Source organism: Argentina silus (genome assembly GCF_951799395.1).
Source record: "Argentina silus genome assembly, chromosome: 20".
NCBI classification, from domain to species: domain Eukaryota; kingdom Metazoa; phylum Chordata; class Actinopteri; order Argentiniformes; family Argentinidae; genus Argentina; species Argentina silus.
The window spans coordinates 2,435,406-2,452,948 of record NC_139674.1 but is presented as its reverse complement, the minus strand read 5'-3'; the positions used below and the strand labels follow the sequence as shown (position 1 = coordinate 2,452,948).

The 17,543-nt window shown below is 41.5% G+C and overlaps 2 protein-coding genes across 2 annotated transcripts; both read left to right on the top strand.

Annotated features, from left to right (window-relative positions):
- The first annotated feature begins 1,586 nt into the window (after nt 1–1,586).
- Nucleotides 1,587–7,009, top strand: mrpl42 (mitochondrial ribosomal protein L42). The gene is made up of 5 exons (XM_083692023.1): nt 1,587–1,714; nt 2,113–2,176; nt 2,299–2,383; nt 4,405–4,568; nt 6,229–7,009. Exons 1-5 carry the CDS (start codon nt 1,636–1,638, stop codon nt 6,272–6,274), a joined length of 438 nt encoding a protein of 145 aa, XP_083548149.1. The 5' UTR covers nt 1,587–1,635; the 3' UTR covers nt 6,275–7,009.
- Nucleotides 7,010–7,323: 314 nt separating this feature from the next.
- On the top strand, nt 7,324–17,310 carry ube2nb (ubiquitin-conjugating enzyme E2Nb). Its single transcript, XM_083692513.1, has 4 exons — nt 7,324–7,434; nt 11,646–11,892; nt 15,176–15,316; nt 15,768–17,310. Exons 1-4 carry the CDS (start codon nt 7,405–7,407, stop codon nt 15,812–15,814), a joined length of 465 nt encoding a protein of 154 aa, XP_083548639.1. The 5' UTR covers nt 7,324–7,404; the 3' UTR covers nt 15,815–17,310.
- Nucleotides 17,311–17,543: the final 233 nt, after the last annotated feature.

Here is a 17,543-nt window from a genome sequence, read left to right as displayed (position 1 = left end):
CAGCACGTGCCTCTGCTGGACGATGTGACCATTGGGCCAGCTGGAGTGGGACGTGTTCACAGCCTGCCGCGAGGCTGCATTGACCTGCTCTGCGGGGAAGGTGGCAATGGGACGGACCCTCTCGCCTACGGCGGTGTGGAGGATCTCACCCGCGGCACGGCTTAGCCTCTCCTCTGGGACGCCATCGTGGCCGCAGAGCACATAACATTGGATGTGGCAGCGGTAGTCCACCCGCAGCTCTTTGAAGTAGCACAGCTGGCCTTTGCCAACACACATCTCGCAGCACACCTGCCCCAGGCCCATGCAGGAGGCACATGGCACCATCCTTTCACCCTTGCACTCTCTGCAGGGCCTTCTGGTGCCCCTGCCGCGCCCTCTGCACACAGGACAACGCCCCCTAGTGGAACCACAGCACTCCTTACACAGAATCCACTTTTGCCCCTGGCAGTACGGGCACCCTGTCACTCTATTGGTATGAATCAGGCGGTAATTTAACACCTGGTTGGTGAACATCTTGGCAGGGGTCACAGGCACCTTCCAGGGGTGTGGCTCATGTGGCTCCATAGCTGCTTTTGGAGAGATTGCCACTTTGTAGTGGGGTTCGAACCTCAAACACACAGCCCTATGCTCTGTAAATGTCTCCACCAAGTAACTGTATGCCACTTCATGGCTTATGCCAGTGATGACCATCCCTCGAGTTGTAGCAGAAGAAAGTAGTGGTTTTGTTCGGACCCAGTCTATTAGAACCTCACGTATCTTCTGTTCTGTCAGAGGAGATGGAGTGAAAGGTTTAAAAACTTCTGGCTGAAGTTTCCCTAATGTCCTGGTCTTCGCCTCTTTCCCCCCCTCCTGCGGTTGAACTGTGCAGTACTGAGAGGGTTCCAGCATCAAGTCGCATCGGTATCCCTCATGATGCTCTGCTGCCATTTCATGGGAGTTATTCGCGATGCGGCAACTTCAGTTCCATGTAGGTAATATGTTCACACACCGCTGGGTTGATGTGACCTATTGTGCCAATACGGTGGTAACGTGATTACGATGCAATCAAAGAATACCATGACAACGAAGCTGTCTGGGGACGAACATAGCAAGTTTGTATTGGAAGCTCCATAGGAGACTAGTTAAAGCAAGCGGGAATGGGAAAGCGAAATAATGAACACTAGTCAATTCAATTTTATTACAGTGGGATCAAGTTTGACAGCCAAATATCTGTATTATCATGCCAGTGTTACAGCGCTGTGTGGTTGTTTGGGTGAATCCAGTGACGTTCCCCTTTACCAGCGTTGACCATAGAACATTCACAACTATGACGTCAGTGCTGCATTTGCAGTGCTTCAAATGTGTTGCTGCAGTTTTCTTGGTAGTAAACTTGAAAAAACTTGGTAGTAAACAACAAATGAAATGGAGTGTTCAGGAGTGTGTTTGCTAGTGTTTACATCTTATTAAAGATCTTTATCATTATATGCCTCGTCCTTGATCATTTATTTGACAACTTCACTCATGTTATCATGGCTCAAAGATTTCGTGGATGGGGACTGTATAAAGCGGACCTAAGGTTGAGCGGAAGTATATACACGGAAAGATTTCTCTGAAACACTTATGCAGAGCAAAGCTCTTTGCAGGTAGTTAGTAAGCATGGCCACAGGTCATTTATGCAGGTTAAATAGTTTTTTTACACGGTTGTCAAATGTTGCCAAAGTGACAAGCAATAAAGGTGAGTCCTGTGTAGTTTGCAAATATATATGGAACATTGTTTTATGAAAGAAAGTAATGTCGAGTGAAGTGCTGAATGTTAGCTAATGTAAACCAACTAGCTAGCTAGTAACATTTCCTAGCTAGATAGCTGGCAAATATGTAGCTACAACGAAGCTGGAGTTGGTTTCTGAAAATCTTGGAACGGGAAACGCGAAAATGAGTAAAGCCTGTTGTAAGAAACTTCAGCTTCGTGTAGCCGCATCAACTGTCTCCGTAGTGTAACTACCAAGTGATGTGTGCAGGTTTGAAGATCTACTGACACTAATTAAGCTTGATTTAAAAAAATAAATAATAATAATAAAATAAAAAAAGACAATTGTGATGTTAGCCAATTAACATTACGAAACCTGTTCACAGCAAGCTTCGTGCCCGCTCTGCACAAGTCATCTATGAGTGGTCCCTCAATTGATGATACCAATTGGTAAGTGACCTTAGCTAGTGAAGAGGAGTGATTGGCCTGGACGCTTCGTTAGGAAGGGAAGAATCGCATATCACTCCTGTGTGCTTCGGGTTAATGTTTTGTTTTGTTACTCTCCACTTTAGTAAGGTGGAAATTGGTGTGACATCAGATGGGAAAACCGTAGTGTGTTACCATCCCTCCGCGGACGTCCCCTATGAGCTAACTCGGGTAAGAATTGTTATATGTTTTTATTTATTCTGTACGTGACATTGTTGTATTAGGGTTTAGCTGTATTTGCAATTTGTAGATTGCAGAAGAGGGCAATTCCACGGTAATAGAAAGATGCTGGGACTCGACTTTTCACTTTCAAACGTATGCCAAACAAAAACCCTTCATAGCAAAGTTAAACAAACAACTGAAATAAAACAAAACACATTTACTTTAAGACCTGTGCAGATTCAAAGTTTGGTAACTGAATGACCATCTCCCTGTTTTTTATATTTGTTAAAACGGTTAAATAAGATTAAAATCTTTCTGCAGAAAGAGTGGGGTGTGAGCTATGATATGATACCTATGATATGAATCTCTTGGTTGGTCAGCAACAGTAAGTGAAGTGGGTTAACAGAATGACTGCAGTCCCCCAGAGAAATGCCTACACTGTCTTAAAAGGCTGGTTCACTTTTTTGACACTTAAATTAGTTTTTTGATATCTGTGCTGTTATTGATTAATTCAGGTGGTTTTAAAGTGCATATCTGGGAAATTCGGAACCCAGGATCTCATCTCTGGATTGAGAAGTTAAAAGACATAATAACTGGCATGTACATTTGGGCCTGATCTACTGAGAGAAATGGCAGAGCCACGATTAGGCTATTGAATAGACCTACGGGTAGACCTTTTTTTCTTTTTTTTACCTCACAGGCTGTAGGTGCCTCTCCTCCACTCTTGCGCGCGCATTCACACACACACACACACACACACACACTGTACAATAATGCTGCATGATGAGATTCAGCACATTAAGGTTGTTATTAGCAGAGCCGTAGCCTACTGTAGGCTTTGATTATTAGTAGTTTAAAACTGAGAGAGTTTTGCTTCTGATTAGTTGGAAGTATCTCTGAACAACGCAATGTCTGTTCTGATTTGCTTTTCACATGCCATTATCAAATTAAACAAGTGTACAGCAAACATGTTGTCCCCCACGAATGATGTAGTGCGTATGTCATCAAACATATGACTGAAATGTTACTGGAACGTGTAGTGCTTATTAGATTAATTATCAGTCTTGCTTCTTACAGCTTTGCATTTATTTGAAGGCAATCCACAGATTTGAGGTAGGCTGAAAAGTAACCGGAGCTTGTAGTGCTTGTTTAATTGATTTCCAAGGATTTGACAGTATTATTTGAAAAGTCAAATGGCCAAAAGGTGCTGTCTGAAGTGTGGCAAGACTCATCATTCACCCATGTTTCGTCCAAAATTGTACCAGTGTGCTTGGAGATAAAGCGTCTGACATACGAAGGGGCAGAATTTTGTGACATACAAACAGACAGAGGCCGATCTGGAGTCCCCTCCCTGATTTCATCGTGGGGGACAAAAAGGAGAAGGTTGTCAAAAGGAGGTGGATGTAGCCGGATGGCTGTGGTCAGCATCCCGCAGTGACGTGACCCACCTGAGACCCGAAGTAGTGTTGCCCTCGTCCAACCAACCCCTAGGTTTTGGTAGGGTAGTGGTTATGATGATACTACGTTGTGATTGTATGACATGATGTCAAGTCCAGCCTCGTTCAGACTGAATCTGTCTGACGGATACTGTCCATGTTACACAAGCATTTCACACTGTGTCTATCGTGGAATGGAATATAGGATTTGTTAAACAAATACATTAACGTTTTTGGAGCTAAACTCATATTGGATATGGGTCGCATGTCAAACGCAATGAACTGTCTGCCCAAAATATTGGATATGATAAAAAGAGAGAAATTAGGTTTTTAGGCTTGCTGTTGAAACGTAGCCATATAGTCACTACACTAGCAGGTTTGGAGTTTCTAGAAGGACATTTCTGTGCAGTAGTTTGAAGCTTCTTGCCCCATTAGCTCCCACTCGCAGGGTTGAGCAAGCGGATGGCTGGACATAGCTAAATAACCAGGATATGCAGTTAAAATCAGAAATTAAGTGTCGAAATGGTGAACCATTCCTTTAAAAGCCTGTATTGTGACAGAAATGTTTGTCTGTTCTAATATTTCTAACACTAGCCCATTCCACGGCATGACACCCTGGACAATCCGGGGGAGACCCATGACCAGGTTCTGAAGGCCCACCTCAGCAAGGAGGTGCTGCACAATAAACCAGGCCCCACCATTGAGGAGCTTAGCAAGATGTTTCACACCACCAAGCATCGCTGGTACCCTGTAGGACAGTAAGTTGCACCTTATTTGGTTGACTTCCTAAATACTTGGCACTTCTTGGGCATTGTCTGAACAAGAAAAATGGATAAACATATGTTTTTTTTTATGGTTCAAAAAGCAGAGCTGTAGCCTGGAACCAGACATAATTTTGGCTAACAGAGCTGTGGCTACACCTACGTGACCATATCTGCGCGTCCGGTTTGACTAACTGTCACTCACCGAAATTCTATCGCTAAAGTTACATTAGAAACGTCACTAGTATGCTCTGATGTAGAGTCGCACACCTACAGTATTCTTTGCGTTATGATTTGTTAAAGGAATACTACACAACAAAAACAAATTCCAGTGAATTGTGTGGTTGTCTATGATCAGTGAGTGAGAAACGTGTTTTTTCATGGTAATTTATGTTCTACGTGGTCCGTCTGAAATCAGCAAATTGTAGCACAATATCTAACATGCTACATTGCGCTTCCCTGGGCCCAGCAGTTCAAAACTTTTAATCTAGATCAGAAAGATCTGATCCTGGATAGCAAAAGAGAATCCGGATCAATCTGGCAGATTTTGAGTAGTATTGGGGAAATCAGCTAGCTTGATCTGATCCTGGATAGCAATAAAGGATCCTGATCGTTCTGATCCAAATTAAAAGTTTTGAAATACTGGGCTCTGGAGATAGGAAATTATATGGATACACATTTTTAAAAGCTTTGTAAAAAAAAAAAAAAAAAAAAAAAAAAAAAATACCCGGAATCCTGATCGCTATGAGCCTAATGTACATTGGCCTGTACATACCTGCTTACACTGTTCATACTGCATCCTATTTATTCTGCTTATAATACTACTGCTAATTCATATACTGCTTACACTGCACTACTTATACTATACTGCACTACTATACTGCACTACCTGTATATACTGTTCACACTGCACTTTTCTGCTTTTTTGCACTTCTGGTTTGACGCTAACTGCATTTCGTTGTCTCTGTACTTGTATTCTGCACAATGACAATAAAGTTGAATCTAATCTAATATGATGTGGGCATTCTTGTCTAGAAGATTTTGAGCCATTTATATTGTCATGACAAAGTATATATAGTTGACATGCTTATTCAGCATGTTTATCCTTCATCTCCCGTTATGCATTGTGTAGTTGCTTCCAGTCCAGTCTTTGCCCAGAGAGAGAGCATTGAGTTTGGAATCAACTTGAGCTCCAACTGATCCAACTGTTGCTTCCTACCTTATTATAATGACGAAATGCAACATTTGTTCACAAATAAATATTGCTCTCATGTATTTGCATTCTTTAACATTGTAAATCATAGGAATTACTCTTTTGGAATGTAGTATTCCTTTATTATTCCTTTAAGTGTCTATAGGGTCCATACGGGCACTGAATTGAATAACTACAATATTACATGGTGCTGCCTTGTGGAACTAAACTTTTTTTATTATTATTAAACTCAGACCATTTTTGGATAGTTAACATTTTGGATTTATTGAAACAGTGAAAAGGGAGTTCTAGGCCTAGCAAGAATTGTAACATGAGGAGTGTCCAACTCTGACTCTAGTTCCGAGAGTACTACTGAACTGGTGTTGTTCTCTGGTTAGTAAATTTGGTGCTCACTGTTCTTTGCTGCAAGTGAATGGTAATTTGACTGTTTGACTGTTTCCACAGGTACCACAATCGGCGCAGAAAGAGAGATACACCAAAAGATAGATAGATGATGACAAGAGTTTCTTCCCTCTGGAGGCAAAGTAGCGCCATCTGTGACTAGATTTACTACTCTAGTCTGATTAAACAATGACTCATATCGCAGATTTGAAGACATTTCTGAGTAAAATCTCCTCATTTAGATTTTAGGTAGGGGTACAGAAAACTGGAAAGAATGACCCTGTCTCAAACATTTCCAGATTTCAATCAGCATTCTGAAAGATGACCACTGGAAAAAAAAACACTTGCAACACTTGTGTTCATGTGACCCATGCATAATTTACCTGCTGTGCTGTGGTTGTAACATTTCTGACCTTTATTAAATTGTATTTTTAAAAGGACAATAAAAAAGATGAGTTTGAGAAAATAGTCAGACAGCAAAGCTGGTCACGTGGGGTCACATGAATCCAAATGTTTTTTTCCGGTGGCCATCCTTCGGAATGCTGACTCAACTCTAGAAATGCCAGAGATGATAATTGGTAATTGATGGTAATTGTATCCAGTTTACTGTACCCCTATTTAAACCCCTATTTTGATGTGAGGCATTTAGCCATCTGCTACGGTTGAAGCTACATCATCACATCCCTATTTGTGACTAGATTTCTACAGCATCCAAATGTAAAAAGTAGTAAGTCTAGTCACTAATGGGGCTAGATGCAAAGCTGCTTTACATTGAATTGCTTAGCTCACCCTATTCCAAGTCTCAAATAACTTATTCTTTGTGCAGTTGTAATTGTGCTGTAAAATAAACAACTCTAAAATTACTAATTGTATTTGTTTTACCCATTGGATTGTGCAATGTATGAGCATTGATTGTGGTAGTCATTTTTATTAGAGCACTTGTTGGTAGATGTGTCTCATATTCTAGGACATTGCAATTATCTGCACCATGGATTTGAGCAAAATAGTTTCTATCCTTGGACATGTTCTATCTTGATTTAAAATATTTTTGTCTTCCAAGATGACAGTCTCTAACCTGCACTGTATTTTGCTGAGATTCGTATTTGAGGTGACAAAATACATTTCCCAGAATTCGCATTCGAAGCCAACACTGTTTGCCGGAAGGCGTGTTCATCGGCGCCGTCAATCCAAATTGAAGAAGGAGTCAACATACAACGGCTAAAAATACTGTGAGACAAAATGGCAGGACTGCCCCGCAGGATTATAAAGGTAATTCCTCAATCTTCATGCACCTAATAGTTGACCAACCTTTAAACGGTCCATTTTCAATTGGAAAGGGAAACATTACGAACGGGCACGTGCAAGGCCATCTAGCATCTTCCATTAGCTAGCTACTTCCGTTAACTCTTAGCTCAAAAGCTAATGTGAAATGTAAACCCTGCCTGCGTTAATTTAGCAGAAACGAGGTCTTCTGTCTGCCTTATTACCCACTTGTGTTAATTTCTGTTTATCAGAACCCTAAAATTGTGCGAACGACCGATGATGCTTGACTCGCGTACTTCTCGAGTGATAACGACAGTTAGCTAGCTAGCTAACTGTGTATGTATTGTTATCCAGCTAGACTTCAGTGCAACTTGGCTAAATGCATTTATTACTCAATTAACCTCATGAAATGTTCTGTGCTGGGCGAGATGGCTTGATATATATGCCGGTTGCGTTGGAGATATTTCTACAGCCACCTTGGCCAGGCCCAATGTGTTGGGCGGGATCGTTTCATGCAGTTACCAATCAGGTTCCCTCCAATGTCAATGATGAATGAGACGCCATACATTGCCATTGCATTGGGAAATAGAATAGATATTGTATATTCAGTCGCTTTGCACACTTTCTCACATCCATTGCCTATTTTCACATCACCTTTAGGAGTATCTTAAAGTCTATCAGTACCACATTGTCCATAATCTAGCTATCTTGTGTCGTTCGTGTCTAAACTAATTGATAGAATAACAAGGTATGATGCCACTCACAGTTTGTTTAGCTATCTGTGCATTGGATAGTGGTCGTCATGGATAAGCTACAGTGCCTCCCAAAATCCATGAGCCAGACCCTCATATTTTCAACGGCGAGGTACGATTGGAGGTATTTTTTGGGAAGGTCTATGCCCCTAGAGTTGGAAAATGTGTCATAGCATTGCAGCACTCACAGCTTTCTGTGTGTTATCACTTTTTCCTTTCATCCCTCCGTCGATTTCCACCTCTGTCACAGAATCTCAATACAAGTTTTACTCATAGAAATACCATAAAATGTCATTGAAAAGCTTAGAATCACAGCTATAGATACTTGGTACGGTTTCCAATTGTTTTTTAAACTATGATGCAGGTGAATGATGGTGATGACTGCTAACTATTTTGATAATGACACCCCCAAACTTATATAAAAAGATTTAAAAATAGCAACACCAACAAATGTCAAAAGCGGCCAATGTTAAGCTATTTGTAGTGAGGGTCAATGGGGAAACTCGACATCTGTACCCCAGTAGCTTCAGATTTACGGGATTTTAACACTCCTGGCATGAGTACCTGTACAGCAGGTACATGTCCGAGATGCTAAGGTCAATTAACCTTTGACCTATGATCTGATAACAGTATTAGTGTCATTGTACCTTTGTTATTCACTTAGGCAAGAGGCCCAGTTGTATTGCAAACCATATTTGATTATTGATTTATGAAAGCCATGACATTACCTTTCAAATGATATCATACGTCAAGGTTTAAAATAATATTAGAATTCAGCAATCACATCTGTTGTATGTGATCACCACTGTGCCGTGACGACGGACATGTTGGAGACAAACCATGGAATTCTACAAACTAAAATATGTAAGTGTACACATCACATAATACAGTCATGCAATCATACACAAAGCTTTTGTTACCGTGGTAAACATAACTTAAAGGGGGATTTAAACAACAACAAAGTGGTCTCCTCGCCAATTTTCTTTTTCTTAAACAGCTGAGGGATGGAGAAATGTAACCACTTTCAAATTCATAGACATAGCTATGGATGCAAGGACTGACCATCCATTAGATCACAATTACAGTGTTTGTTGTTCCCCACCTATGAAAACTGGGAGGGGAATATGAAATAAGCACAATATGTTTTGGTAAATTTTCAGTCTGGCTACAAATGCAGCTGTAGGAGTGTAGCATAACAAATTACAGAATCATATTTTGTGAAGTCTGTTTTGCAGCATAATATATCAATACGGAAACCAGTGTTGTGTAACCTAGGTTACTAGCAAACTGTCCCAAAATGACTTCCTTTCCTTTGCAAACTAATTCTCCTTTAACAGTTGATGTTAGACCCATTCATTGGGAAATATGTAAGTATTTATACAAATGTCGAAGTTCAAGGCCTTTGTAAAATGCCACAGTAGAATAGACGGATGTATTGTGACAGGAAATAGTAAAATGGTAACATACTGGGAAAGGTGGGTTGACCTGTGGACATCTGAAGGTTAGAATTAGATGTGGAATGGATATTTGATTTGCCGATTCACTTGTGAACCCAATACAGGCAGTGATGGGATATTATAATCTGTGCATGTGGATATTGTATGTACCTTGCCATGTAAATAGCTGTACAGTAAGTAGAATTGTGGTTGTTATTTCCTTTTCATGTCTTCCAATTAGGGCAGGGCTGGGACAGGGGACTATAAGTACCTGTACAGCACTCATCTCACCCAGATGAAAATACTAAAATAAGCTACTAAAATACATTTATTTCAATTAGTTTGAACATTTCCAAACTAAAGAATGACTGCATTTCAACCACACAGGTCCTTAGCTAGTTTCACGGTCATAAAAATGTGAACATTATTGACGGATTCATTGTTTTTGTTAGAAGTCATTTTCATTGAGCAAGGGGGTGGGAGAGAGGAGGACACTATTCTGAATTGGCAGTGCAATTCCCACTGCAGTGAAAAGATGGTGCAATCATGCAGGTGCCTTACTGCAGGTGTGCTATTACTGATAAGAGGGTCGACTATTGCACTGTGGTGATCTGGCTTTGTAAGTAGGAGATCTGGGTTTGAGACCTGCTGGATTGGCATGCAATACCACCTGTTTGCTACAGTAACAATCTGTTCCGGATTTCCTCATGGGGTACACAGTACTAATTTTTCAGTGATTAAACTTATGGGCTATATGAAAATGCCCTGAAAGTAGGTTAAACGTGACCTGTACTTTACCTTATTGGCTAGTGGTAATTTCATTTCAAATCAAAGTGGCTTTAGTGATCACTGTCCATATTCTTTGGTCATTTGGTGTCACTTCAAGGTGCTTCTGTTCTGACCAACACAGACTTTGCACCAATATACAGTACCAGTCAAAAGTTTGGACACACCTTCTCATTCAATGGTTTTTCTTTATTTTTATTACTTTCTACATTGTAGATTAATATTGAAGACATCAAAACTATGAAGCAACACATATGGAATTATGTAGCAAACAAAGAAGTGTTAAACCAGAATATTTTTTATATTTTAGATTCTTCAAAGTAGCCACCTTTTGCTTTGATGACAGCTTTGCACACTTTTGGCATTCTCTCAATCAAATTCATGAGGTAGTCACCTGGAATGGTTTTCAATTAACAGGTGTGCCTTGTCGAGTTAATTTGTGGAATTTCTTGCCTTCTTAATGTGTTTGAGACCATCAGTTGTGTTGTGCAGAGGTAGGGTTGGTACACAGTTCTATACAGTGAATAGCCCTATTCGACTACTGTTCTAATCCATATTATGGCAGTATTAATCTGCCATAATATGGATTAGAACAGTAGTCGAAAGAAAAACTATTGAATGAGAAGGTGTGTCCAAACTTTTGACTGGTGCTGTAGGCAGACCAGTATATATGACACTTATTTGATCATAACTGGCATAGCAGTGGTCAGGGATAAATAATACCTCATACTACCATCCTCTACAAATATGTGGAAGTAGGCCTAGTGTATTCTCACATTACTACATTCTGTAACCTATAGTCCCTAAAACATTGAATTACCAATATGTTGCATACATCGATCGCCTCTGCTGTCTGCCAATTACTAATGCAATCATGCAACCTTGCTCTGTGCTAACTAAAACAATGCTAAACTAAATTACCTATTTAGCGTCTAAAACAGCTAAACTTAGTGGTACGGCACCCAGTGCACGTTTTAGCTGAAAGAAATTGGAGCTATGAGTTCTCATATGGAATTTGACAATATGATGGTTTTAATGGCACTCCCAATCTTTTAGCCTTTTAGACCTATCACAATAACATTAGATGAACATAATCCTTTAGAATCACATACTTATTCACAGCATATTAGATATTGACTTATCTCCTTCTTCATGTGTGTTGCCTTCTTAATGTTAGTATTACCCTGTTTCCATAATCCATATGTATGTCTACACCTGCTTGTCTTTGTTTTTCCATGTTCAGGAGACACAGCGCTTGTTGGCAGAGCCAGTCCCAGGAATAAAGGCAGAGCCTGATGAAGGGAATGCGCGCTACTTCCACGTGGTGATCGCAGGGCCCCAGGACTCCCCTTTCGAAGGCGGCACCTTTAAACTTGAACTCTTTCTGCCAGAAGAGTACCCCATGGCAGCGCCCAAAGTGCGATTCATGACCAAAATCTACCATCCCAATGTGGACAAGTTGGGGAGAATATGTCTAGACATCCTGAAAGGTAAAGAGACAGTGTAGACCACCTGCATCAGAAACCTGCTGATAACCAATAGACAAAAAATTCAAACTGGTTTGTATTAATCAACGCATCTGACTCATGACTGATATTGGAGGCTATATCAGCGCTCTGAAGTGCAAGTGTTTTGCACCTAGAATTGTGAGCAGAAAATATAGTTTAGGAGCTTTATGTCAGAGGGCAACTTAATGCTTAGAAAATTAACTAAATGGATGCTTGCATAGTTGTTAGCACTGTCTTTACCGTTGACTCACTGCATGCATAATGAATGGACAGCTCTAGACCAGTGGTTACCACCCGCTTGACAGAGTGCACTCACGTGGAGATACAGGCAAAGAAATGTGGCTTTTGACTGACTGTTGCCTGCTAATGTGAGACCTTGACGGTGTTGGTTAACGTGAATAAATTTCACAGTCATTAATGGACGTGCATAAAGATGTCCCTACTCAAGGTCATTCAGCGCTATGACCGCTGTCTTCATTCCTCCGCACACTTACCACAGTGCATTGTCTGCTGAATTGAGCAGTAATGTATGTGCAGCATAGGCTGCCCTCTGTTTTTCATTTGCATTTCAGCTTAGGTAGGCTACAATACACTCACCGAGCACTTTATCAGGAACACAATACTAATACTGGGTAGGGCCTCCCTTTGCTCTCAAAACAGCCTCAATTCTTTGTGGCATTGATTCCAGAAGATGTTGGAAACTTTGAGATTCTGGTCCATGATGACATGATTGCATCACGCAATTCCTGCAGATTCTTCAGGTGCATTTTCAAGCTGTGAATCTCCCGTTCTACCGCATCCTAAAGGTGTTCTATTGGATTCAGATAGGGAAAGGCCACTGAAGAACACTGAACTCATTGTCATGTTCATGAAACCAGTTTGAGACTACTTTTGCTTTGTGACATGGTGCATTATCATGCTGGAAGTAGCCAATAGAAGATGGGTAAATTGTGGCCTTTGCACATGGTCAGCAACAATACTCATAGGCTGTGGCATTCAAGCGAGAAAACATTCCCCACACCATTACACCACCTCCACAATGAGAAGGTGTACAGGTGTTCCTAATAAAGTGTTTGGTGAGTGTATGTCTAAATTAAAAGAAAGTGATGCACTGACGAATTGTTTACATTACATTTTACATTTACATTTTTGGTATTTAGCAGATGCTTTTATACAAAGCGAATTACAACAAGTACATTTGTCTAAAGTAAGTGAATCACCTATACATCAGTCATCATAAGAAGGAAGGATTACTTAACAGTAGAGGAGCTATACAGGGGGGTAGTGGGGGGTGAAGAGGTCTTTAGGAGGGACAGTCAAGATCATGAAGAGATGGGTCTTCAGTCTACGGCGGAAGATAGGTAGTGACTCTGCCGTCCTGACAGCAGTGGGAAGCTCGTTCCACCACTGGGGCGCCAAGACAGTGAAAAGCCGTGATTGAACAGCGCGACCACTGCATCCTCGTAGAGGCCGCCAGCCGAGATGGAATAACGGAGTGATCGGGCAAGGGTTTGGGGGCTGACCATTGCTTGGAGAGGCTGTTCCCTTTTACCGCCGATGATGCGAGCTGCTACCGGGAGCCAGTGAAGGGTGTGGAGGAGGGGTTGACATGGAAAAATTTGGGGAGATTGACACCAGACTGGCAGCAGCATTCTGGATGAGCTGCAGAGGTCTGATGATGGAGGCGGGGAGCCCGGCCAAGAGTGTGTTGCAGTCGTCAAGGCGATCACAAGTGCCTGGACCAAGAGTTGTGCTGCTTCTCTTGTGAGGAATGGACGTATCCTTCAGATGTTGTAGAGGAAGAATCTACAGGAGAGCGCTGATGTTCGCCGTAAAGGATAAGTGGTTGTCAAGGATCACCCCAAGATTCTTGGCTGTCTGGGAGGAGGTCACAGTGGAGTTCTCGACTGTGATGGAGAAGTCTTGGAGAGGGCAGGCTTTCCCAGGGAAGAAGAGCAGCTCAGCTAAGATGTTTATTTGTAAGAAAAGGAAACATTTATAAACAACAGCATAGGACTAAGGCCTCAATGGGATAGGACAACTTGCTGTGTTAGCTATTCATACTGTTTTTCAACAGTAGATCAGATTAGGCTCTATCTTTATTAAACACTATAACGTTAACATTTGGGCTTTTAACATCAACGTTTGGGCTTGAACAAAAGTTGAGCACACATACACTGGCTTTCTAGGACTGGAGTTGCCTACCCGAGGGTTAGGGTATGTGCTAGGAACACAAATACTGTAAAAACAGTACAAATGCAGTGTTATGTCTTCCCCTAAATGTTCAACCTAAATGTTAGGAGCACAGATGCTCCTTGGTAAATGATGTGTGGAAGTCTTCATGTGTGGAGTTGGTAGGCTTTCATTGATAGTGCGCCACAATAACATTTCATATTATTTTTAGTGGTCAAGCAAAAATGGCAAATCTGGCTAATTATCATGATTGCCCTAAAATAGATCTCGACTTTTGAAATTATTTATCTATTATTGCACTTAGAATTTAAAGGTGTGTGTGTTGCTGTTGATGAATTTAGATTTTTTTCGCCATACAAGATCCTTTTACTGCCACACAACCTAGGTTGGTGGAATTTGTTTTCAGTACAGCATGGTGGAGAGCTCTACATTGACTGACATACAGCAGTGAAACAATACATACAAAGGGACCAGCCCCTCCCTACTTGTAAGCAATGGTCAACCCCCAAACCCCTGCACGATCACTCCGCTCTTCCACCTCGGCTGGCCGCCTGGCACCGCTGCCTCTACGTGGATGCAGCAGCCACACTACTCGGTCACGGCTTTTCACTGTCCTGACATCCCGCTGGTGGAATGAGCTTCCCACTGCTGTCATGACTGCAGAGTCACTACCAATCTTCTGCCGTAGATTGAAGACCCATGTCTTCAGGCTACATCTTAACAGTCCCTCCTAAAGACCTCTTCACCCCAACTACCCCCCTGTACAGGTTTTTCTCCATTGTGACTGCAAATGGCATCTGAGCATTTTTTACTTTATCTTTTGATGACTGATGGATAGATGATTCACTTACTTAAACAAATGTATTTGTTGTAAGTCGTGTTGGATAAAGACATCTGCTAAATGGCATCAATGTAATGTAACATGAGACCTATATCTGTATATAGGTTCTCTGCTATATCTAGGCTAGTTAGGAATTTAATAAGTGTAGTGGTGTCATTAAAATGGCTTAACCTTGAGCGTTATTGCAGTGGTGGGGTGTTAGAAGTTAGTTGTGTTTTCCTGCTCCTCTAGATAAGTGGTCTCCAGCCCTGCAGATCCGCACCGTACTGCTGTCCATCCAGGCCTTACTAAGCGCTCCTAACCCTGACGACCCACTGGCTAACGATGTTGCAGAGCAGTGGAAAACAAACGAAGCCCAAGCCATTGAGACAGGTGAAGTGTGTGTCTGTGTGAACACTGTCCTGAATTTATTCACCAGAAGGTCCTTGACAAACGTGTACTGTTTGAAGTTATCCTTCTACTACACGCAATGGACCTAAATGAGACATTCTGGTCCCTTATTGGGATCTACATTGAATGAACTGGGCCTTAACATCAACAAATATGTTTGATATGCATGCTGACTTACAACTCGACCCCTAGTCCCTACCGCCTCAACACCCCTGCAGATCTGAAACAATTGAATAGATGTAAGCAATATGGTTAGCATTTTACCTTGCTTATCAGAGGACAAGATGAAGCACTTACCATATTGCTCAAAACTATCCAATCCTTTCATATTGGGTAGGGACTAGGTGGGATAATGAGGTATCAACCTATACCTGACCTATGACCTTTACTCCCCTCTACCTAACCTATGACCTCTACTCCCCTTGTGTTGCAGCCCGGACATGGACCAGGCTCTATGCTGGAAACAACATTGAAGTATAGAAGAGACGGGTGCTTGAATGTGATCTGCCAAGATTATCTCCTCCTTTATTTGCATTTAAAGGATACAGTCTTAGACAAAAACAAGAATTTAAGCAAGCAAAAAAAGATAAGTGGCAAAGAATATATTTAAAAGAAAACAACCGACTACTACAACAGACATCTATGGTCATTTCAAGACACATTAGCCATGTGTTTGTCTTTGTCCCGGCTCACCGCTCGAATGCATGGACAGAGGCTGGTGCCCCACCACAGCTTTCTGTTTCTCCACTGGGGGATATGGGGTAATGAGGACTGGTCTTTCTGTTTCTCCTCTGGGGGGATATGGGGTAAGGAGGACTGGTCTTGGCGCACTGCAGAGGGGTTGCAAACACAGGAAAGGGCCCTGGATCTACTGCAGGTAAATGGGTCGGATCAGTCACAGGTCACTCAACTAGGAGGGAGTTGGTGACTCAGTTGTCCCTGAGGTTATGGTGACTCTGCCCCTGGTTGAACTCAGCATAGCTTTTGTCTCTGTCCAGAAACACACTTTTGCCCCTACCCCTGAGGCACTGAAAGAATTGGATAAGTATAGCAATATGGTAGTATAGTTACACCTTTCCCTCTATTGGTGGAATTGTCACCATATTGCTTATACCTATTAAATTCTTTGAAATGTATACATGGGCTGGAGGTTGTTTCCCACAGGGTCATTATGGGGAACGCCTGTGTTTGCAACCCCTGGTTGGGAGCTGTAAGTGGGGTGGGTTGGGGAATAATGATGGCTTACTTCTGGGGAGAAAGATGTTCTTTTAATTTTATTTTAATGTCTGTTTTGTCTAAATGTCTAGAATTCTTTCTACTTCTCCTGTGATACTGCATTAAAAAGCATGTACCTTAACCAAGGCCAGATCATGACTGTTCAAACAAGTTTGCTCAGCATTGAAACAAGTTTTTTTTTGTGTATTCATTTCTGACATGAATGAAATGCACGAAACACTATAATCACTCAATTGCTGAGATCCTTATAGGCTTGTTGCGCCTGTTCGGCTTATTTGGGGGGGAAATCTGTAAATGTTATGTTTTAGTAAAACTATTTTTGTTATACTATTTAGTTTGATCTCCTTCTTGCTACCCACTGTACCTATAGGATTCTGTTAGGTGTTGACTTTTGTGGGATTCACATTCTCTGCCCTGACACATTCCCACAATTCTCAAACGCATGTGTTTCCACCGTTTTACTGAAGTTGATGTCTGAAGAAGGAGCAACACTCAGAGAACGTATTTTCTTAATTTCCTTCTCTGAGGGATTTTGATGTGGGTTTTTTTTTTTTTTTTTTTTAACAAAATCAACAATGGCTCTGCATTCAAAGTAGCTGATACTTTTGAGAGGGGTTTCCAAGTCTCTAAATAGTCCACTGTTGTGAAAATGGCAGAAAGATTGATTGTCCTTCCAGTGTTTGAAAACAGTGCATTTGCACACATTGCTCCTACTGTAAATAAAACCAGTTGAGTAATAAGAGGCTCCTGTTCTGTGTCTGTGACATTGAGAATACTATGTAACCTCTATTTAACTAGGCAGGTTTGATTGAGACACATTTCATTTTACCAGACGATGTTACTGTGGTAGTGTACTGTAGATTAGAGTTCACTATGATGGACTTGCCTTATCAAGGGTTAGTATGGCACTGCAGCTTTGACTGATGCTCATGATGTGATATTTATGTAGGCATACAGGTGCATTGAGGTCAAC